The 24,304-nt window shown below is 30.4% G+C and overlaps 1 protein-coding gene across 7 annotated transcripts; it reads left to right on the plus strand.

The window, feature by feature from the left end:
• Positions 1 to 48: 48 nt before the first annotated feature.
• Positions 49 to 24,304, plus strand: LOC139086303 (octopamine receptor beta-3R-like). Of its 7 annotated transcripts, none has more exons than XM_070634710.1 (12): positions 49 to 275; positions 367 to 755; positions 2,610 to 3,227; positions 6,178 to 6,227; positions 6,311 to 6,458; positions 7,582 to 7,857; positions 7,944 to 8,151; positions 8,752 to 10,450; positions 19,167 to 19,415; positions 21,047 to 21,121; positions 23,121 to 23,157; positions 23,670 to 24,304. In XM_070634710.1, the coding sequence occupies exons 3-12, from the start codon at positions 2,932 to 2,934 to the stop codon at positions 23,887 to 23,889; spliced, it is 3,258 nt and encodes a 1,085-aa protein (XP_070490811.1). In that variant the 5' UTR covers positions 49 to 275; positions 367 to 755; positions 2,610 to 2,931; the 3' UTR covers positions 23,890 to 24,304. The 7 variants fall into 7 exon arrangements, with proteins under 7 accessions (XP_070490811.1, XP_070490813.1, XP_070490814.1 ...); XM_070634712.1 differs by having other exon boundaries at positions 367 to 726; XM_070634713.1 differs by having other exon boundaries at positions 367 to 633.

Below are 24,304 nucleotides of genomic sequence, written 5' to 3' on the forward strand. Positions count from 1 at the left end.
GTGAGTTTTAATTCTCGTAATTTTATACACGACACGTTTTGACAAACAAAAACAAGTTTGGCATTGGTGGCCACAAAAATGAGTTTTGGCGCGCAAAATATCGTAACTCTCTCATTCCTAATTACGCATTCAAATTAAGTAAAATTTAATTAAAGAATAATTAGATTTCATTCATTACAATTGGTTTCACGAGATGTGATAAGGAACAACAACAAAAAAATTTGAGAGTAAAATTCATTGAATTTGTTATTCCTTTGACTTTCCATACAACAATCGTAAGAAGTCACGTTGTGTATTTACATATTTTTCCTACATTTTCTCTCTCATTTTTCTCATTTCGTATATCTCGTCCACATTCGTTATTAGTACACGGAATGTATAGCACGAAGAAAATCAGCTGGAAATCCTAGGCATGTACTAAAAAAAATATTGAAACTTTCTTCTCGACGAAAAAGGATCGATATAGTCGCACACACAGGAAAAGTCTGTGTACGAGAGGAAAAAAAAATTTTTATTCCGTTTTCCAAGCTTAGTTTTTATTTAAATTCTAATGAAATAAGTTTAAAGTTATACTGTTGTGCTATAAAATATTAGCATTAAGTAATTTAGCAATAAAATTATAATGAAGAAAAAGTGATTATGAGCAGTCATTAAATCAAATAATAAAAATATATATGAGAAATTGAATTTTTTTTTATATATATAGATGTGAAATCAATTCCGTGTGTAAGATGGATGGTGAAAATTTCTATTAAGTGAGAATCATTCCGCTAGCCTTTTTTTATAGTCGAAATGAGCGAGCGGAGAAATAAAAAAAAAATTTATCAAATTTAAAGAGTTCTTGAAGGGCAAACTATCGATTTTATAGATACACACAAGTATAACACCCCATTCTCAAATACACAACAAAAATAGAAAAGAAAATCGCGTGAAAAAAAGGTTTACACCGAGTCATTATACAAAAAAAAAAGAATTATTTGACGGAATATATCTGTAGATTGAGTTCAAGCTAAAGGCTTTTTTCCTATTTCCCGACTGAATATCTCTCGTTTGTACAATTTTCTTCTTCTCATTTATCCTTTTTTTTTCTTAATACCATGTCTCACATCTAGTATATGCACAATAAATATCGTAGACGAAGTAATATGATATTCATCTTCATTAAATAATGAGATGGGGATAAAATTCAGATTTATTTAAATTATTACAAATAATAATAATTCACAGAACAAAGTAGGATTAGATTTGTGAATTGTATAAATTGGGTCTCGATGACAAACCCGGGCATTGCTTTAAATACAGGTCAGAGAAAAAAAAAACATTATCATAGAAAAGTTTTGAAATTTATGCTTCTACTGAAAGTTAATCAGTTATAGAAATTCAAACAAAGTTTTTATATATCTACAGGCATTTGTACTTAGTCCTACAGTTGCCTACTCGCATAACAATATTAACAACTATATTACTCTAGTTATCTCTTCATTAACTTTTTAGTTCCATTTAATAGTGTTTGTGATTAGTTTTCCAGGTTGATAATTAGTTTCAAGAAAAAAGAGCTACTTACAGTTACAGTTTCATTCCTTTCATTGTTGTGTGTTGTGCATGATGTTTGCTCATTCATTATATCTTCATGTTCATTTTATAATAGAATCAGAGCCTTTTAAAGTTTTATCTTCAACTTTTAACATGATTCTTTTTCCTATCAATTGAGAGAGATTTATGATGAGAGAATCAAGCATTTTTCATTTTGCTTTAAGCTATTTAGTCGAGAATCAATTTAACTTCAATTTCGTGAAATTCACATGTTATAAGCTATTCAGAGTTTTGATAGCTTAGCTTTAATAACAAAAGAAGTTTAAATTTATCTTGTAATCCTCGAGCAGATAGAGTTCAGTTTCGAGGAATTAGACAGTAAACGTTAATCCCCAATGAGAATCGAACCCACATCCTCTAAGCTTCCGGTAACATCCTCTTCCTTACCTCTTACATCTATTAGAATTTGCCTCAAAATCTAACAGAATGCCAACTTAACTCTAAATCCGATCTGAACAGTTATTATGATGAAGAGCTTCCTAAAACTATAGATATTAATGCTTCTAATAGACATAGAACCTACAAGCTATTGACTTTCCCAAAACACAAATCATAATGTCTAGAATAAATCAATAGAATTTCCGAAAGCATCTTAAAATCTAAGCATGGTAAATGAGTAATAAGAAAACTAAAGAGAGATCAATAACGACTCATGACACTTTCCAAATAATTGTTCAACTATGACGCAGCATCTTCAATCGATCAAGATTTGAATACCTAATTACACACAAAACAAAAGGAAAACATCCAAAATGAACAGAAAGTTTCTGATATAGAAAGGTTACAGTTGAAAGAGATAGATAGGAAAAATGTGGTGTCATTGACGAGTAGAATGATGATTTTTGTCGGGGTCCAGTGATATATGCTTGTCCCTTTAATCTTACATTCTAATCTAACGTATGAAAAAATAGACAAAAACTTTTCATATTTTTTTGTGGAATAACAAAACTTTTTAGGAACTAATTCATGTCATTTACTTGTGTATTACATGTATATGCTTATTTTTTCTGAAATAGATACCAGCATGTTACAGCAACTGAAAAGTAGTCATAGAGGATTAAAAACGATTAAACCCATGAAATGTGTGTTGTGATGATGTGATAAGTTTCCTATTTAGTAAGTCTATATTATCGCAGTGTTGTGTATTAGATAAATATGATAAATATACTGTCGTTAAATGATCGTTAAGGTCTATTATAATAGTGAAAATTATATACCACCTATACATGCATATATATATAAAGAGAATATTTATGATACAACATAGAACAAGAAGCTAAAAGAGCAAAGAGATATTATTTATTTAATTGAATAAATAAAGTAAGCAAAAGTAGTCAAATGAAAATGTCTTCGGAAATAGATGATAATGTAACTCTTAGTACTGATATGTCAGACGACATGAACTTTACAACCATTTATAATGAAATTGTTAGTGAAAGTCTTACAACAACAGCATACAATCAAACAATAGTAAACTCTAGAAAAATAATAAATACAACATTTAATGATGAACCAGATTTAGCCCTTTATAGTGTTCTATGTATAAAGGGTTTCATCTTTGGCTCAATTATTATCGGAGCCGTCCTAGGAAATGCGTTAGTTATATTAGCTGTGAGGAGGAATAGAAAATTAAGGTACGTTCGATTATTCAATTCCTTTGTATAAATTTTACTCTTTTATATAGAATAGAAACTCATTTCTCATACTATTCGTTATTATTCTTCCTATTACCATATTTTTTCGATTGCTGTATCCTTTCTTCCTTTTTCCCTTCATTCAATATTTCTTTTTCATTTTTCCTTCCTTTCCTCCTACGAGAAATTATAAGAGTGAGAAATGAAAAGAAAGAAAAAATTAATAATATTAATCTAATAAGGAGTTACTCAAAGTCTTTTTGAAAATTTATTAATTATTCAAGGGGTTTTAATTATGAAATTACTTATCTACATAAATGGATAGTCTAGTCAGAACATTTCATTTCTTTTTATGAATATTCTTTATGAGTCGTTCTCCTTTTTTGAAACCCATCATATTCACGACTTGCTCAACATTTTCTATGTTCGTTCATTTTCATAGACATTACAATAGAAAGTAGGGATGTATAAAGGAGTAGACTATAGGATGTAGTTAAAATCTGTAGAAAATTGATCAATTTTGTCCAAATCTGTAAAGCCGAACTCAACAAACGGTTCATAGTGATTCCAAAAGTTAGCATACATGTTTCCCACCACTGCTGTAAATTCCCCCTCTCCCCCAGTCAAAAGAAAGTCCCATCGCAAATACATTAGCTTATTATAGTCAAGAGAGCTTTATTGTTTGAATTGATAAGCATGATTTCTGCAATTAAACAGTAATTTTTTTATTGCCTCTATAAAAGCAATTCGAGGTGTGGTATACAGTTAACAGCATAATTTCACTTGGGAATCAAGTCCATCAAACTTTATTCAATCAGAAAAAAATTCCATCAATCTGTTAATGCGAAAAAATTTACATTCTAATTTAAATATTGAAGCCCCTTTGGTCAGTAACATTGTTTCCTTAATTCTGTTTTGAGATTGTCAGAATGATTGACCTTAGCTCATTTAAATTTAATGTAAATGTTAAATTGACAATTAAACTTATCCTTTAAATTTCTTTATCGACCGAAAGGTTGTTATTCCTATAAAAACTTATCTGTAGATTGTGATGGAATTTATTGTGGTTGGATTTTTTTTGGGAGGGTATTTGATTAAATGAAGCTGAAATTTGATCGAATTCTTTGACATTTTTGGAGCTTATTTAAGGTTATTTTTGGTGTTTACAATCCTATACGTTAAACAGTGGGCGTCGTAAAGCATATATATATTTAGCAAACCAAACGACTTACGCGTTGTAATAACGCGTAGGACTTTTAATTCCTTGGTTTCATAAATAACTCACTTTTTTCATTCATTATTTAATGACTTTCTTATTATTTACGTGCTACGGAACGAAAAGGCTCTTATACAATAACTTTATTGTTGTATTTCAGTAAATTTTATTTACATCTACTAAATACTTTACCTTTTGTTATTCAGCCCTATATCTCATGAAAAATTCATTTTCCGATAATTTTGTTAAGCGCTTTGATGGGAAAGTACTTTGTCAGTTCTAAAGCTAAAATGAATCAATTTAAAATTTAAATTTAAATGATTTTTTTATGCATAATTTTAATAAAAACCTCGAGGTGAACTTTATAGACATTTTATTCTTCCCACAATAATACTTGTTCATACCACAATACTCGAATTGAAGATAAAAACTCTTTAGCTTCCTACTGCAGTAAATAAGATCCACAGGATGTGCGATTTCCCACTGTTCACAGCTAGTGAACGTAAATTCATCATTAACATACCGCATACGCGAATGCAATTCATTCTTGATAAATTACCAAACAAATTATGTGTGGGTTTTCTTCTTCTTCTTCCTTATTTCATTGCTACTGTTCATCTGTTCAACACTATCTAATGCCACTTACTCTGACATTTAACATATAATGTAATTAAGAAAGTTCAAAAATCATAATTTCTCATGTGGAAAAAATTTTTCTTCAACTCGACGCCTGAAGATTGATACCTTTCATGAGAAGGTTCTTGTGCTTTCAAATGATGTTTTCCTATGAATGAGTAGAGCAGCATGTGAGGAGTGTTTTGTCAGTTTTGACACTCATGAACTTCGACTTTCAAAACAGAATTCTAGTTCAATTTACTTCCTTATTTCCTTGGCTGGGGCGCACTGTGGCCCATTGCCGCGTTTAGTGAACGTCTGTTGACAGCTCTATCTTTCGATGAATTCTACCAATTCAGAATATTGAGAACTCTAGCGTCCTTATAAACACATCCAATATATGAACTTTTCAGTCTTCCTCTCGATCATTTGCCGTCCACAAAGTCTGCAAATTATTCTTCGTCCAATTTAAGATCCAATTATCCAGGGACTGATAATCGATCAAATTTCCAGTGCTAAAGTATTGAGCAGAAGTAAATTTTGAGTAATTTGAGTATTTATTTTTAGTACAGTATCAATCCTTGCTCTTATATGCTTCCTACGCGTTCCCATTTTAGATACCAGACATCATAAGTAAATGACCACATAGAAATGAAAGTTTGAAACAAAAAGATAAACATTTGTACCTTTTGCTAAAATCATTATCTTATTAAATAATTTGCGGTCGGATTGCCAGATAAAGACAAAAAATTATTATTTTTTTCAAATGATGGGATCGAAAAAAAGAAATATATTTGATACAAGAGACTGGCCATAACCAAATTAATCCTTATCATATTTCCTCATCGTATCAAATTAAATTGGGCCATTCTTTTCATTCCCACACACAGAGGTTTATAAACTCTCGTATCTATTTCATTTTGGTTTATCATTTAGAATGAGTAACATGCCATTATTTTTCATTTACTTGCTTTTTTCATTTACTGATAGCACGCTGAAATTATAATTAATATCATTAGATAACATTTTTGACTTGCTTCACTTTAAAATTTTTATTATTTATTGAAAAAAAGTTAAAGAGGGAAGCCAAAAATCTATAAAAATTGTATTTTTTTACAGAGTCATCACAAATTATTTTGTTGTTTCCCTTGCTATGGCTGATATGCTAGGTATTTATACACATGTCGAACTTTTATAATTGAATGCATATTGATATCAAGGAAAAAAACTTTTCAATTTATCTCGGAAATAGTTGCTCTGTGCGCAATGACATTCAATGCATCCGTTGAACTATCGGGGAAGTGGTTGTTTGGACGATTCTTGTGTGATCTTTGGAATAGTCTGGATGTTTACTTTTCAACAGCAAGCATACTTCATCTATGCTGTATATCAGTAGACAGGTTTTTGATCGTTTCAATTTATATTTTATCATTTTTTTCCTTTTTTTTTGCTCCTAATATTTCGTTTTGATTGACATTCAACGTCAATTCCTGTATAAAACCTGATGATATGCAATGAAAAATTCTCTCTCTAGATACACCTCTTGTTTCCATTTATTTGTTTATTTATTCTTCTAAATCGATAGAATCATGAAATAATTTTTGATAGATTAAATTTATCTTTCATTTCCCTCCTGAATTAATGATATTTCATGAGTGAGCACACGCTCTGTTTGTTTGACGTAGAAAATTTTTCAATTAACGTCACACAATTTGACTATGCAGGTTATAAATTATTTAAGACAATGAAAACTTTTCTCATCCTTTGATGGCTTCTATACGCTTACATATTACATGATTATGACGGAGAAAACTGCATTACAACTGTTCATGAAGGAATCTACCTACCTACATATTTTTAGAACAATTACTCGATGTAATCAGTTTTAACTTTGACTTTATGAATGGCTTGTTAATAAATAAAATCCATTTAAGTTGAACTTCTAACGACAGTAATTAATTTAAAATTAAAAAGCCTCCTGAAACTCAGCTCATCCATTACTTAAATATGTAGTAACAAACATGAAGAAAATATTTACCTTAATTTAATTATTAGACAAAAGCTGCTGCTCCTTAACTAAAGTGAAACTACTAAACAAACATGCTAGCAACCCTCCAAAAGCGCTGATTAAACGTTGTTTTTGAGTAAACTACTATAAAAGCTATAAATAGATATTACGTTACAGAATATATGTAGCAGAAACCACTACAGTATTCAAATTACCAGAATATTCATGTTTATCAGCAAAAAACATAACATGCGATATCATCCGTGAAGATTACGTCAACGTAAAACTTTTTCATCAACATTATCGCACTGTTTTGCTGACATCGAGAACTTTTTTCTAAATTGAAATTTAGCGAATTCGCAATAAAAGCCAATAAATGGTATAATTTTTCTTAATAAGTTATCGTTAAAGCAGAGGAAAGAGAGTGGAGCACATTGCATATCAATAAAATATCGTTTTAAATCCCTAAATCAGCAAAAAATACCAATTTAGTAATATGTTTGAAAATTTTTCAGATATTTTGCAATTTGTAGGCCATTAGAATATCCATTACTTTTAAATAAGAGAACAGTATTCTTTATGTTGGCAAATGTTTGGTTCCTACCAGCCCTCATCTCATTCACTCCGATATTTCTCGGTTGGTATACAACAGTGGAACATTTAAAATGGATGGACGAAAATCCAAGTGAATGTACATTTGTTGTGAACAAAGTTTATGCCGTTGTGTCAAGTTCAATATCATTTTGGATCCCAGGAATTGTGATGATAACAATGTATTACCGTATATTCAAGTAAGTTTGTCGTATTAATAGCTCTGTTAAACAACCAGCATAAATAAATAAGTGATGATTTTATGTTGTATATTTAATTAATCTAGAGAGGCAGTAAGGCAACGTAAAGCACTCAGTCGCACAAGCTCAAACATTTTATTGAACAGTGTACATTTACAAAATCAACCCTACAATTATCAACCGATCAACAACAGATTGAAATTACAAACTCCACGTTTCAGTGATTGTGATGAAAATAACTTAACGATAAAAGAAGCACAACAAGAAAGCCATAGTGAAGTTAGTGAATTGGAGGTATGTATAGCTTAAATCGCATTACATTTCTCGTCGTTCTCACAACTTTTTTTTTTTTGACATTTTTCACACTAGAAGCATGCAGATATAAAATCAATATTAAATGGTATACATGTATATTTGAGAAGTTAAGGCGATAAAACGGAAATGAAAAACCCGAGTTGAGTATGGTCAAGATGATTTTCATGTTTTGTATAATTTAACATCTGCATGAGGCTACATATGCTCATTTTTATTCTTGGAAAGTTGATAAATATTTTATCTGTACAGCAGAGCTTTTATAAATTCTTTGTACGGATTAAATTTTTTTTTTCATCTTGCTATAGTACCTTAAAAAAACATCAAAAACAATATCTGCTTTAGAATAAAACGTTTTTATGTGAATGCCTATGTCATTCATGATATCGCACAATTTCCTTCAATAAGAGAAAGAAGGAAATCCATGTCGTGCCGCTCGGGAAAATGATGAAAAAGAAAAAGGAGTAAATTCCATTTATTTTATTAACTAAAAGCATATATACATGTATATCACTGTGTGTGCGTAGAAGTTCATATATTTATATTAGATTCTGTGTTTAACATGAAGAAATATGTCCACAGGTGCCTGCAATTCTACTATGTCAAGAATATGACGAAACTTCCATTCTAAAAGTTCCATCATCTCCGCCACGTAGATTATCAAGGAGCAGTATTGACTTAAGGGATTTAGAGGCGCAACATGAACGAGAGAAAATAATGTCGCAAAATGTATCCGAAAGCGTTTCATCAATTTATCATTGCTTCGATAATCAAATGCTACGTTATTCGGGTAGTGAACCTATAAATGCTAACATCGTCGCTAAAGCACTTGAAAATCAATTTAGTATGAAATCCGCTAACAAAGATGATTTGGATAAGCAACAAAATTCGACTGAGAGTAAAAGTTCTGTAAATAATTTCTCGTACATGAATAATTTGGAGAATTCGTTAACAAAAGAGAACGACATGAATTTGATATCTTCGGCGTCAATAATCAAAGACAATCAAGTAAATAATGCAAACGGCTGTAGCTTCACCAACATAAACCTAAATCATAATAATAGCAACAACAATAATATTATAAACGGTAGTAGCACAACAAATAATAACAATAATTGTAATAGTTATAATAACAATAATAGCAGCAGTAGCAGTAGTAATGGACTAGGCAAAAAAAGTTTCAAAAAGAAAAAATTAGCATCAAGCGACTCTGATTTCTTTTCATTATTGCGTTATAATTCTGAAAAATTACGTCGTATGAATTGCTTTTCTATTGGTACAAATAGTAATGGCAATAAACCAAAAAATATGATTTATGCATTGAGTGATTCGGACTTTTTAATCGGTGTTAGTGATAAATCCAATAATCTTCATTTAAATAATGAAAGAACAAATCAAGCAATAGTGAACAAGAGTGATATTTTTAATTATTTAAATAAAAGCTTCGATCACAAAAATTTGTTAGATAATAATTTTGCTCAGCACAATCAGAAAGTGAAATTATCGGATGTTGAATGTAAGAAGCAATTCGATAATCCTGATTTTTTTAATGTCGATAAATTAAAGAAAGTCTTTGAGGAGAGTAAAATTGATTCACTCGCGACGACGACGACGACACAAGATGACATTATGAATACTACTGACAAGCTACAAAAGAAAGAAACGGTCTCACTGCCACCATTAGTTAATTCAGCAAGTAACGATATAAAATTGAAATTGAATAATAGTCGGAGTATCGATACCGTTTTGTTGAACATTAAGAATAATACCGATAAATTATATACGTTTAAGTTATTGTATGATTTTTCTCCAAAAGCTATAAATCAAGATGAGTGTATAACAAAAAATTTATTAAAGGACGCTATCCAGCACCAAAATACAACCTTGGTTGCTGACGCTTCAAATATTAATGCGACTTGTCTACAGGCCAACAACAATAATAATCTTACAACGGATGGTATTAGTAGTATATTAAAGCCTGTTAATTTAAGCGACAGTAACAGTGCCGTGAATGGTCAACAAGCAAATCAAGTTCAGGATATTTCAATTGAGCAAAGTAGCAGCATAAAGTGTTGTGATACAATTCATCCAATATATTTGGATGATAGAACTATAGTGAAAAGAAAAAGAACACCCTCAAATGTAACATATAACGTAAATGTCATAGATTTTCAAACCGAAGACGATTCCGATGCCTATCATCCTGGGGCAACTGGTTGGAATGCTGATAGAGGTGGAGGACATGATAGAGGAAATGGTAAAAGATCGAATAGCTCGACAAGTAAGTAATGCTACTTAATGTGGAAAGTTGTTGAAGAAAATCACTTCTTTATGCTACATATTACTTTATTTTTCTTTCCTACCCTCCTCCACTTAAGTATTTTCATTTCATTCATATTCATCCTCTTCCTTCTTCCTCATTTCATTTTCAACAAAAGAAGAATTTTTCTTAAAAATACTCAAGTGCTTGAATTTTAGAAAACTGGCTTAACCTCCAGGCGCTATAATCAGAAAAGCAAATTAAATGAATAAATAAACACAGAGAAATTGTTATTATTTCTCATTGGAATTTGTTCCTTCATTTCTATTTTATATTTCATTTACTTTCTCTCTGGCTCCTTTTCATTCTCTTTCTCTCTTTATTTTTAATCACAGACATGCTTACTTACATAGCCTACTCGCGTATTACGATGGATCTTTTATTCTTTTGATTCATTTATATTTACTTTTCTGACTATATCACGTTGAAGGTTAATTAATTAACATAATTGTGCATCAAAAAAAAAATCTTTCTTATACTGCTTTTGCCTCCTTTTTTTTACTTAATCTTTATCTTTTCAACTTTATTGCCTTTAAGTGGTACGCAATGCTATTAAAATTACTTAGAGGTTTTTTTATTTGAATTTATCATCAAAGCAAGAGAGAAGAGCTCAAAAAAGTCAACAAGAAAAGAATTGACTTTCAAGAAAGGAAGTATAGCGAAGTTGAAGTTCTAAAAGTTTTTCACTTAAGGTTATGGAAAATATTGAAAAGTTTTTCGATGAAATTTATTGGAAAAAACACAAATTATGAAAAATTTTCAATAATAGAACCTCAAAAATGTTTATAGCTGGCTGCTGACGATGAAAAACCTCTTTATTTCATTTTAACAGTCGCTATGGGCTTGCCTCTAATTGAAAAATTGAATTTACAAATTGTATATTTCATCCATAAAATGGCTTAAAAATATTTCATTTCACTCAAAAATCCATTATGAGTAGCTACGATAAAATCACAATCAGTTCCCTATAACGGATTAAATTGATTTATTCTGCTAGTTGGAAAAATAAATAAATTGATATTTGATAGTTTCAAACTCAATCAATAAGAGGTATTTATCACACGATATCTGATTGGCATCATGCATTCGCCATACATGATATTGCTTCAACAATAATTTATAGACGAACACAGACTTGCTGTCAAGTTCAAAAATTTTTTTATTTTGTTCCTTCCTTTGCTTGCATGTCACTAAAGATTAGAATCTTTATGCTTGGCTATTTTGTTGACAAAATAAATAAATATAGAGGAACTGAATATATTTCCGTCCCAACAAAGCACATGTAATAAAATCTGAGGTTTCCCAAAAACATCATTGCTATTCATGTCCAACTAACTCAGAACTAGTACTTTGGGATATAACTTCCTAACCTTTATGTTAAAAAGATTAAAATCGATTCTTTTTTAATGAGCAAGAAGACCAAACTATCCAAAAGTTTTGAATGATAAGTAGTGCCCTTCAGTTTTTCTCCGTCTCCATCTACGTCAGCAGAGTTATTTTTCAATTCATTTCTTTTAAAGAATAATTTACAATTTCGCTACATTATTATTATTATGTTCATTGTAGCTTTGCCAACATGATGCTCATAAAAGTCTTGTTGCTGGCATCATTTGTCCGTTTTGAAAACAATTTTCATAGAGCAGCCGCATCATTTTCTGTGTATTGTAATAATTCTCTGTAAAGAAGGAAGGAAAATTAATGAAAAGTTTCATGCTGTTAAGAATTTATCATAGAATATTTTTTATAACCTTCAAAAAATATCATAAATTATTATTTTATTTCTTCTTCATCACCAGCCTCTCGAAATGCTTAAAGTGTATTCAAATGAAAACCTTAAACATCACAAGAGTTTTTCGCAGAAAACTTGATCAATTTTTGTTTCATTAAAATTCCTTTAATTTCGCTTCATTTTTTAGTGCTTTTTATTATTAATTGAGAGTGGGTTGATGTTTGTTTTTGTATCAGACTGTCGGGGTACTTTGTCTTCGGTTGTTTGAGTTTGAAATTAAAATGATCGAATCCCTTTTTTATTGAATAAATTAGAAAGCATTTACATATACTTTGGGGTTCAAACTATTCCTACGGAAAAAGGAATTTAAATGATTTAAAGAAAGTGGAATTGTTAAAAAGGTTCCAGAGTTGCTTATAGGGAACTTCTGAAGGAAAAGCATAAGCTTAAAGATCGTATGTCTTAATCCAGTTTGGTTATATATCTCCTTAAAAATAACATTTCAATAATCTGGCTCCTCACTCTATTAACTCTGTCACTACAGATCAATTGCAATCGATTGATTTCATCAGATGCTTCATGAAGCTTGCTCTGTCTCTGGTTACTGTTTGCCTTTTAATAGATTTGTAATTAGTTTTTAATTAAGTTTTCAATCGAAAAACTCAAATGAAGCCTTCACAACTTCGTGACAAACTTAGAATCAAGTTACGACTTGAAAGACGACAACCACTGGTTTTTCATTGACATATATCTAGTTGCAAGTTCTCGTCACATTGGTATTAACATTCAAGATTGTGTATCTAGAATTAAGAAATTTATCATCCTCGAATGGGATGCTGCGGCAAACTGTAGTTACCCTTAAATGAGCATGATTCTTGTCTGTTCAGGTAATGTGTTTGCAGGGCTCTGACACATACATATATAATGCCGCTTGGAATCAAGCATGTCATACATAATCGACCCTTAACCAACAATGTTTCTTTAAGACTAACAAACAGCTTCTTCACCTTACTGCCCTTACTTTCGGGTTTCACTTAAATATTTAATTAAAAACACCTCCAATTATAGATGCGTCCCAGTCATTTCACAGTCTCGATAAATTTCCCATTATTTTTCTTTTGTTCAAACGAAAAAAAAAAGAAAAGCAAGCGTGCAAAAAAAATTCCAAATAAACAAAGTTTTGGGTTTCATTTCTCAATTTTCCCCACCTGCTACTCAATATTATATATTTTCTTCATTGTGTACCACTGATGCCTGTATCATCAGTTATTTCCCTTCGATTTTAAGAAAGCAATTATGTATCTATCTGTCTCTGTCTAACTTAATTTTCTATCAATCTATATACCTGTCTATCTATTATCTAAATTCACTATAACAATAATCATTATAGATCTGTGAAGTATGAATAAATGAAAGTTATGTGTGTGTTATGATTTTTTTTTCTCTCTTCTTTTTATTAGCCTATAATATGAGTATATATATATATATATGCGCTCGAAATTAGATTATTTTAGCTCAATATGTTACAAATTTGTATAATATTAGCTTTTTTTTTCAATTGGTAACATGATGTTTTTTCATGTTAAACTAAATGTCCGCAAGCAATTTTGTTTCAATCAAACAATACACAGTTTACACAAGAAATTTTCTCGGATTGATTTATTCCATACCATTTTTATTTCTCATTTCTTCTTCTTGTACAAAAGTGAAAAAAGGCAAGAGGATTATGTGTTTTTTCAAAAGAATCATAAGAAAAAGTTAAGGCTTTTTTTCTAAATTTTTCTTTAGCATTTTTAGCTCATTTTTGAAAAATAGGACGCTTAATAATACACTTTGTTCGGTTGGCTGGCTGGGTAATGCAGGAGATCTCGGCAACCAGACCTCGTTAAAAGCTGTAGTTTTAAGCATTAGCTTTGTGTCATCGAATTATTCCGATATCAATTTTTCAAATCACAAATTCATCGCCGCTTACGTTAATTAAATTTTTGAAAAAAAAAAACATTTTTAGTAAGTGTTGCTTAGAAAATTTAAATTTGAAATTTTAGTAACCGTTAAATGATGAATTTCTTAAATTTCTAGTATGACGGCCTGAATCTCGTTTTGTGGGCCAAATGATCTGGATCTTACTGTTTTGTAGATCGTGAACTGATTTATTAATCAAATTATTGATCGCTGGGACAAAAATGCGCTGAAGTCGCTCGATAATGTCGAGTTCTTTTATAATTTTATATTTAATATTTCATAAAGCAAAAAAGGAACAGATTGTAAAATATACATATTTTTTGTTAGAGAATATGCATTGAAATTCACGAGATTATTTTCCTCATTCATTCCTCATCAACATAAATATTTCCAAACGTTACATACTTTCTTTCTTATATATATTTTTTTTTGTGGCTTATATGTGACATTCACCAAAAATCTATATATGAGAAATAATTTTCGTTGTAAATTAAATTTTCCGCTTTATCATCTTTTATCAGGGTTGTTTTGTTATTGAAATTTTTCATATAGATGCTCATTAGATCTGGGTCAAATGAAATGTGTCGCATAAATTCTTCTTGTATCGGGCCCATAATAAAAAAGTTTTTAATAAGACAGCATGTCGCAGCAGACAGAATGTGCTGCGATAGAAAATTACAATTTTGAGGTAATAAATGTTCACGATTTGTAATTTGGCATGGGGTGAATAAACTCAGAAGCAATATTCTTATTATAAAATTTACTAATGACTGCAAAAATGTTAACCAGGAGGTAAATTAGGTGGAATTCGAGTTCTTCCTCTTCTCTGTTCATTAATATTGGCTTCTTCCTTTACTTTTATTGCTATTGACTTCCTTAAATGATGTCTAGAGTAAGCTCTACCGCATGCCAATTATCAACATTAGTGTAACAGTATTGATTGTAACTAGATAGCTTCAAACTTAGTTTTAAGCATGCTTTTGTTTATAGAAATTCACCTTGACTTTGAATTTGTTTAGAATGTAATTTAGTTCAGCCGTCGCACTTAGTTGTTAACACGGTTACTTAGCGACACCCTAAGAGCATGCAAGACTAAATCAAGTCTAGTTGATGCAATTAAATGAATATTTTTGTATTTTCGAAGAATTCGAAATTAATTTCGAAATTTTCGAACTCAAATGAAGCTAGTCCAATGAATCCCATATAAATGCAATCAAATTAAAACAATTTAAATTCCAACTTGCTTTACTTGGCTAGTCTTACAGATTTTTTTATATCCCTGACCTCCCTTAAACGGCGACATCAACAATATCAATTGCATCTTCCTAAATCAGTCTAGAATCCCCCTCATTCTATAGAAATTTACACAAATGAACTGAAATAGTTCAGACTTAAAATTGAAACTTCTTCTATAATAGCAACCACATTAACCCAACCTCCACAATTCACAACAATATTCATTGCAGAAGAAATGAGTCTGTCGCTTTATGTCTGCTAGAATGACATCGTGTATACAAACCTATCTCGAAAATGAAGCTTCCTTGATCCATTTTAGACAAGGAGAAAACTTTTTGCACGTCGCATTTTCTTTGGCTCAGACATCCTTCTGGGAATCTATCCTAACAACCCTGATTCCATCATCATCAAAAGCCACAACATGAAGAAAATTCATGACGCTTTAAAAATGATAATTATAATGACAATGAATTGCTATTTCTTATTAATAAACTTTATACTTTAATTTTGATCGATGAAAGTTACTTAATTAGCATTTTAGAATAGTATACTAATTAATGCTGATGCCGAGTGAACGCATGATTATTGATTAATTTATTTGCTTGTAATTAAAATTAAGTATGTGCTGAAAAAGTTCAACAATTTTGTGCCAAGTACATGAAAAAAGGAAAGCGGAAGCATACAAAGTAAGGGGGAGCAATAAATAAACAGATACTTGATAGATAAATAAAGGATGAATATTATAGGAAAAAGAAGCATAAAGAAAAAAAAAAATTGTGTGAACAAGTTGAAATCAAACTTGATTGTACGACATGAGTCCTCTGAAAGCATAAATGTTGACAATGTCACATTATATTATGAGAAAATGATATCTACAAACATAATAAGTATGTATGTACAGGAGTATACGTGCATCTATTCCAAACAAGTCTTGTCTTTAGGTTTTACCCGTTTACAAGTCATTTTGTACGGAAACGAGTAGGAATGACTTTTTAAAATTGATATTCAGTGAATTGTGTGCACACTTTTATCAGATAATTTTACATATTTGAAGTGGGTTCCTTACTTCCACTGGGATTATTCAGTTGTTACGTCCATAATTAAGGATTGTGGTATTTTTCGATTCCCACAATTTATTTAAGTCTCAGATTCTCAGATTGACCTTTGGCGATAAGGTTACAAATCTTCAGCTTGCCACCTGATCTTGCGTTGGCAGATTCGCTTACATATAGCTTTATACTACAGATTCTACTCTACACCAACACCACGAGGATTTGAGTCTTCCTTCTTGGAAGTCAATGCTCTTTAGAATTAGAATTAGCTTGAGATTTTCCCTTTTAAAAATGCGGATCACTGAATTTCATTTCCTGGATTCAGAACTCATCATGAATAACAATTCCTTTAATGACGTCACTAACCACTGAACCCCTTCTACACATTTCTTATCCAAAAGAACACTTTCGAGCACATATTTTTGCGGTACTTCATTAAGATATTTACAGCCCATTCGATTATATTTAGGCAAGAAGCATAAAGTTGTACGTTGTGGCATACAAAAAATTTATCTAGACCTGTGACCATTTCCTTCTGAGAAAGCATTGGATGAGGGAAAATTGGATAATTATAGCAACAGTTCTGAGGCAATTTATTTAGAATCAAGGCAGGAATCTGTAATCGACTGAAATTGCATTTAGAATTCATGATTTGAAAATATGTCTAATTTATTCAAGTAGTGACCGTGTACAATTTAGGAAATTACTTCCAACATTATTTTTTTTTGATAATCTTCTTAAACGCCCCCTGAAGATTTTCTGAACAAATCTCTGCCATTTTTCCACAAGTTAATTTTTCAATAAATAAATCGAAAGAATCATTTATGCTGGCTTTGGGGCATCGACGAGTTTTATAAATAAAAGAGTAATCGAGATCACGAATGTAAACAGAGCAAAATTTTTGACAAAATCTCTTCCAAGAAAAGTTTGAAATTTGATACTTGACAATTGAATTCTCAATTCTTAGTACTAATTTCCAATCACATTGGAAGTCAATATTGTAGGTGAGGGAATTAAAGAAGAATTTTGATTAAATTTTAATGAAATGTTAAGAATCTTCAGTTTTGAGGCTCAAATTCAGAGTCATACTCAATTGATTGATATGGCAAGTGACAATGGGGCTATACAAGTCACACGCTAAGAATAGACACTTTAGGACAAATGTGGTAAAGGTAAAATTCATTCAAGACTAGTGCAACTTGCAAATCATGCAAAAGCGGCTCCACAGAGTTGAGTTCAGTGAACTTGCGGTTTTAAGACTCAATCAATTGCATTAGATTCATTAACATCCTTTACTTCACAGTGGATGTTGTTGTTGAATAGTACATCACCATTATCATTATATACAGTTAATTTAGCTATGTTTATTACTCTTATACAGTCAATATCTTGCCTTAGATCAATGCTATGCAGCAACCTTTTATTTTTCGCGCGTACTCCGTACACGTCATACGATTCAATAGCATTTCAATAGAATTTTTGGCATCACACTAGTTTGCCGTGACACACGGGTTGCCCACCACAGTCTTAGATACTACTTGAACCTAACTTATCTCAAGTATAAGAATCGAACCAGTCACTTACAATTTCAAACCGCTTCTTGCAATCACTAAACGGATCACTAAGCTTTAAATGCCAGAATATAGATTGCACAATGCTTATTTCAGTCATCTCAAGTTAGTTAGTTGATGCGAATTTTGATAGAATTAAGATTTCATGACTTTTAACGCCTTTAATAATCCTTCAATATGAAAAATGTGAGCCTTAAAAATTCATTTGCCAAAAAAGGAAAGAAAATAAATGTAAATTTAAACAGATGAGAAAGCTTTCTCGTGTGAACAAAAAGCTCCTATAGTAAACACAGTACTTTACAAAGATAAATTACTTTTAGAACAAACACATCAACAATAACGCCTAACATTTTGAATATATAAAAAAAATCACAGAGATCTGCAAAAGAAGAACATACATAAATATGAAGATAAATTCGCACGACTTATTCATCTTTTTTGTGGATGTCAAATCCGAATATAGAATAAATTTATCATTTTATACAGTAGACATTTGTTATAATTATAATTATTTGTAAGTCTAGATAGATTCTTAGAAATTCTCAAATTAATGCACACCCACTATATCCTCAATCATATCAAGATCATATGGATGGAAATCTCAATGATTGTGTAGGAATAAAAAAGAAAGAAAGAAAGTCTCACGATTCTTATCCACCTACTCATCCAGACAGGTTGAATCAGTAGAACTGAACAGACTTTTCTTTGAAAATATTGCTCTAAGAAGTATAAATGCTAAGTATGGATATAAAAAGAAAATAAGAAAAAGAAACCGAACTTATGAAGGCACAGCCTTGTTGAATGCTTTGTCGTTTGTGGAGCTTTGAAGTTATTTTTCTTTCTAAACGTTACGTTCATTTTAATATATAAGTACATACTTATTTATTATAAACACTTGATATCGTATCTATATATGCATACATATGTATCAGCATAATGAAATTTTCTTTCTCCTTATTTTCATACTTTATAACTTACGTTGCAAAATAATAAATAAAATACAGTAATTCCATGATATTTATATTATTTACGTCAACTTTTTCTTCCCTTATCTATCTCTCTATCTCTTTCTTTCTTTATTTCTCTCTCTTTCTCTCTCGTTATACTTCAAATGTATGTGAAAATAGGCTCAAATATAAAACAACTTCATGGAGACAAATGGTATAAAGTTATAGAACACAACAGCGATTATGATGAACATGAAATATCTGATGAGGATGATTTAAATAATAATCAAGTCAATAATCAAATGCTTTTGAGCAATTATAAAAATGACGTTGATACGAAATCGTCTGTCCGATCGAGTTTTTTCGATTGTTTAAGATGTTTATTTAGGCGAAATTACAAGCGTAACAGAAAAAAATGTAGTCCACAAGGTCAGTTGATTTTCATTATAATCTATCATCTATTGATCAGAAATTGGATAATCGCAGAGTTGGTGATTAAAGTTACTTTTTTTCGCTGCAAAGTTTTTTTATTTGAGCTTTTTTGAAATTTGGCTTCGACTAAATTTTTAAATTTTGACGACTGTTAAAATTTGAATTTTTGACATATTTTGAAATTTTAAATTTTCACGCCACTAAAGTTTAAATATTTTTCAAGCAACAATTTCTAAAAATTAAAAACAAAAATTTTACAAATTTAAAAACAAAAGTTTTTAAATTCAAAATTATTTAAATTTTTATGGGCAAAACGTTTAAAATCCTGAGAAATTAAGTTTTAAATAAATTTCTAAAAATTTGGAGAGATTTTTAATTTTAAAAATTTTGAAGAGATTTTTAATTTCAAAAGTTTTGAATTTCTAAAAATTTGCAAAATTTTTGAATTTGAAGAACTAAAATTTTAATTTCAAAATTTTCAAATTAAAGTTTCGAATCAACCTTAAAATTCTAAATTTTTATGCAAAACATTCGAATTTTGAATCTTTAAAAGATATGAAAATTTCAAATATCGAAAATGTTTAAATTTTAAATTTTCAAAATTCAAAGCTTACTAAAACTTTAAGTTTTGTTTCATTCAAAATATTAAATTTTTAAATTTCAAAAAATGTTCAGAAATTGAATTTTCAACCCTTAAAATTTAAACTTTCAAAATTCAAAGCTTACTAAATCCAAATTTAAATGCAATTCAACAAAAATTTCAAATCTCCAAGAAAATTCACTGCTTAAAAATTCGAAAATGAGAGATTAGCATATCATTATCAGCATTGGCATCGCTTCTCAAAAATAAAACATAATCTTTAAGAAAATTGTAAAATTTTTCCAAGACAAAATTTATACATTTTCATGCGTAGTAAGTGTATTTGAAAAATTGATGTCCGTACTTAATTTATTTGTCCACAAAATGAAAATTTTTCAAACTTCCACAACAAAAAACATTGAATTGGATATAAATTATTGGTAAATATTTTTATTTTATTGATTGACTGCTACCCAAGCTGAATCTGATACAAGAGCAAAATCAGATAACTCAAGTAAATTTCCCCATCCAATTGTATTTGTAAATAAGATTCCCTAATAATATAAAAATTATTGTAATTTTTCATGATTCCCATCCATCCACTTAACCCAAACAATAGCAAATTTCTTGTTATGGGGTGCTTTAAATTATTCTTTCATGTGTTGCTTGATTATGAATACATAATTGCACAGATTTTATACTCATTCACTTACTTACTTACTGCTGTATAGCGGACGAAATCAGATCTTAAAATAGTAAACCATGATGAGGAAGTGAGCTAGTCATCATCATCATAAGGAAGAAAAAGAAGAGAAAAAAAAAAGATTATTTGAGTGAATGAATAAATAAAAAGTTTATAGCGCTATAATAATAACGACTCCTTATGTTAAATCGTTTACACACTTTAACACCAATTTGCAGCATAAATGTGTATAATCAAATAATTATTTTGAATATTTTTCTTCCTTTACATACTCACCCCTCAAAAAAATGCTGTCCAAAATAAAATAAATAAATATTTTTTGTATACATCCACACAAAAAAAAAGGTGCTGGATCAACAAGACCTTCTAAGGGTTGGAGAGCAGAGCATAAGGCAGCAAGGACTTTGGGAATTATAATGGGTAAGTATATAGAGTAAAGAGTGCTTGCTTCTTTACTATCCCATTCTTTATACACAACCCGTAGAGACTGACTATCTTTTGTATTTTTATGAGTATGTACAGCAGATAAAGGGAAACGATTCTCCAGATTCTTTTTTTTTTGTATGGGATAAAAGTTTTATTCAGCATAGACAAGAGATAATTTGCATGATAAATTGTGAGATAATTCAATTACTCTTGACAGATGACAAATGACTAATTCCTTTTTGTCTAACATAATTTATAATTTTTAACGAACTTTAAAAGCTTTAAAAAGCTTTAAATGAAAAGTTTAAAAAAAAATTGTCATCGATTTTTCCTCCGTACACATCTTGTACACATGAGAAAGTTTTGTGACAGCACAACAATCTAACTTTATACAATATTCAAGAGTCGATAAGCAACTACAAATGTCTAACATGTCATGTTACATAAAATTGATAATTTATATTAAAGTATACAAGTAAAATCTCTTCCGTTTACATTATCGAAAAAATTGCTTTAATATCCATATTTTACTGTCCATTTTTGAATAGGGAAGGGAAAGAATATATTTATTTATGAGGAAGTATATCCGTACACATGATATTTGATATGGCGCATTTCCCTGATGATTCAAATTTTTCTTTTTGCTTGCTGTCGAGTTAAGGCTAGTCCAATATTATCATTGTAATGGTTCACTTACCAACATTTAGGAATTGATGAATTTTTGATATGATTTTGATTCTGTAGCTGCTGAGATGCAGAGGAAATTGGTGATAATGATCTGAATGGATAATCTTTGGGGTAATGACTTGGAAGGCTTAGGTTCGAATCTCAAGGAAATCTTAGAGTTGCATCGACTTTTTCATAGGATTCGTCCTGAACTGCAAACGTGCAGCCTTAGATGAACTATAATACAACCTAAAACTACAAGTCTTGGGCATCTAAAATGCAGGAAATGAAGATTTGCAGTTCTCGACAGAATCCTACTTTGACATGCAAATTTCTAATTTTTTAACAAATCTCGAACGTAGAAATTCTAGATTCTCATTACAATTTTCATTTGCCACACTAAAGCACTAGCTAGATATCAAGCCATTTCGATCTCCTTTAACATTTCTAATCAGAACTCCTTAAAATCCTATCAAAACATTCAATTCCAAATCAATTCAGAGTCAGTAATAAACTAATATACCAAATAGTAATACAAAAGCACAATTCCATATGCTCAAAGAGTCCTTGGCACCGAAACGTGTCTCCATTGCTAAATAAACTGAACATATTAGTTATTAGAATGGCTTCTCAATGACACCTGGCATGTACGGAATAAAACTCGTTAGATTCTAAAACAAACATTTGTTCTTAGACACACACGTGTACTTTTCAATCTACACGGATATCAGATTGCATGTCAAAGCTTAATATCTAATCAGTAAGGATGCTCTAATGATGTACTTGAAATCTACATTACTTTAATATATATTGCCAATAATATTTCCCCTCCGTCTCATCTAATAATCATCCTTAATACATGCTGATCTAATTTATATTGACACTATCGAGTAACTTTGTTGCAAACTGATTTCAGGGGATGTAAAGGCTTAGTACAGTAAGCTTTAAATCTTGTACAATTAAACAGTCACACAAATGGACAGAATAAGGATTTAAATTTTAATTTCCTTTAATTCAGAATCGAGTATGAGTGAATGTGTGTGAATAGCTTAATGCAACTCTACCTTCCGCTTTATCTTCATCCTTACATATTTTTTATTGCCCTACTGAGTGATTTTAACAATTGCTCCCGAACAATGAATGAATGAGTATTAAAGACTATATAGATAAATGGAGATGAGTTAGAATTTAATTTTGTTAGGGGCTGTACCGACTAATGACTACTGCAAAAGGGGTTTCATGTTAAACATGTGTTTGTAAAACTTTCGTTTTATGTGATTTGATACTAAAATATAATCTTTCTTCATTTCAAACATACGTTGCAAAGGCGTTTTTATACTGTGCTGGCTTCCGTTCTTCTTATGGTGAGTATTTAACATTAAATGGTATTTGGGGTTGTTTATTTGTGATGTCATTGATTTTGGGGATAGGGGGAGTTTGTTTTGGTTTAGTGGAAGCTACCAGCTTGGTACTCGAACTGACTTCAATGAAGCTATGTATCTGCTGGGGAGCCACGCTTCGACTTGAAGCCTAGATTGCTTCAAAAAGCTAACTTTATTGCTGTCCTAATCACAAAACTTGTATATATACGAGCGGTACACAGATGATAACCCATAAAGGTCCAAACTTGACATTTGGTCAGCTTCGGAACTAGACTTTGGCTTCCCACATCCTCATGTCTACTGGGGTGTCATCTTCGTAAACTTCCAAAAAGATGGATTATATGGAAATGTCTATTCGAATTCGAGCTCTGCTTCTAATATAAAACAGCTAATGACATCACTAATGAACATCCCCAACATACATAATACCATTAATTTAGATATTTTAAGTGCTTACAGAAATAAATTTATTTCCTCTTTTTTTCTCTCTTTAGGTATGTTATAACATCGTTATGTGGACAAGAGTACTGCCCCTGCCCTGACATCGTCGTAGCCATATTGTTTTGGATCGGATACTTTAATTCAACATTAAATCCCATTATTTATGCTTACTTTAATCGAGATTTTCGGGAATCATTTAAAAAAACACTTCAATCAATTTTTCCATGTTTTTTAAAGGATAATTTTTATGACTCAAATGTTCATTATGTGTAGCAATACTACAAATAAACATGTTAAAATCCATACGATATAGCCATATACAAAAAGAAAGAGATATTTACATAAGATACTTCATCCACACCAATTTATATGTATAACTTTTTTCCTAGTCCGCTCTCTCTCTCCCGCTATCTCATTGACTTGCATCCTATTCACTATAAGAAAGGATAGAAATATATGGAAACTGAAATGTTGTGTATTATGAATGACATTATTATTTTTATTGTGTCATGAGAATTATTATCTGTTTCTGTTACAGACTTATTATTAACAATAATTTGAAGTGTCAAAAAAATTTGTTTCAATCTTTTCGAAAATGGACTTCGACGAAAATTATCGGAAATTGTCAATACAATACAATACAATTGTAGAAAGATAATGTTGTGAATAGAAATGTAGGAATATATAT

The sequence above is a fragment of the Chironomus tepperi genome, unplaced genomic scaffold (genome assembly GCF_022539635.2).
Source record: "Chironomus tepperi strain 1889 unplaced genomic scaffold, CSIRO-AGI_Ctep_v1 contig_85, whole genome shotgun sequence".
NCBI classification, from domain to species: domain Eukaryota; kingdom Metazoa; phylum Arthropoda; class Insecta; order Diptera; family Chironomidae; genus Chironomus; species Chironomus tepperi.

What these genes read in the sequence shown, in the direction of transcription:
- LOC139086303 (XM_070634711.1), top strand. Translation starts at nt 2,932, where the DNA reads ATGAAAATGTCTTCGGAAATAGATGATAATGTAACTCTTAGTACTGAT. An exon ending in AAGATCGAATAGCTCGACAA is followed by an intron (nt 10,451 to 19,166) that starts GTAAGTAATGCT and finishes ATGTGAAAATAG; the next exon opens with GCTCAAATATAAAACAACTT. An exon ending in GACTTTGGGAATTATAATGG is followed by an intron (nt 21,122 to 23,120) that starts GTAAGTATATAG and finishes TACGTTGCAAAG; the next exon opens with GCGTTTTTATACTGTGCTGG.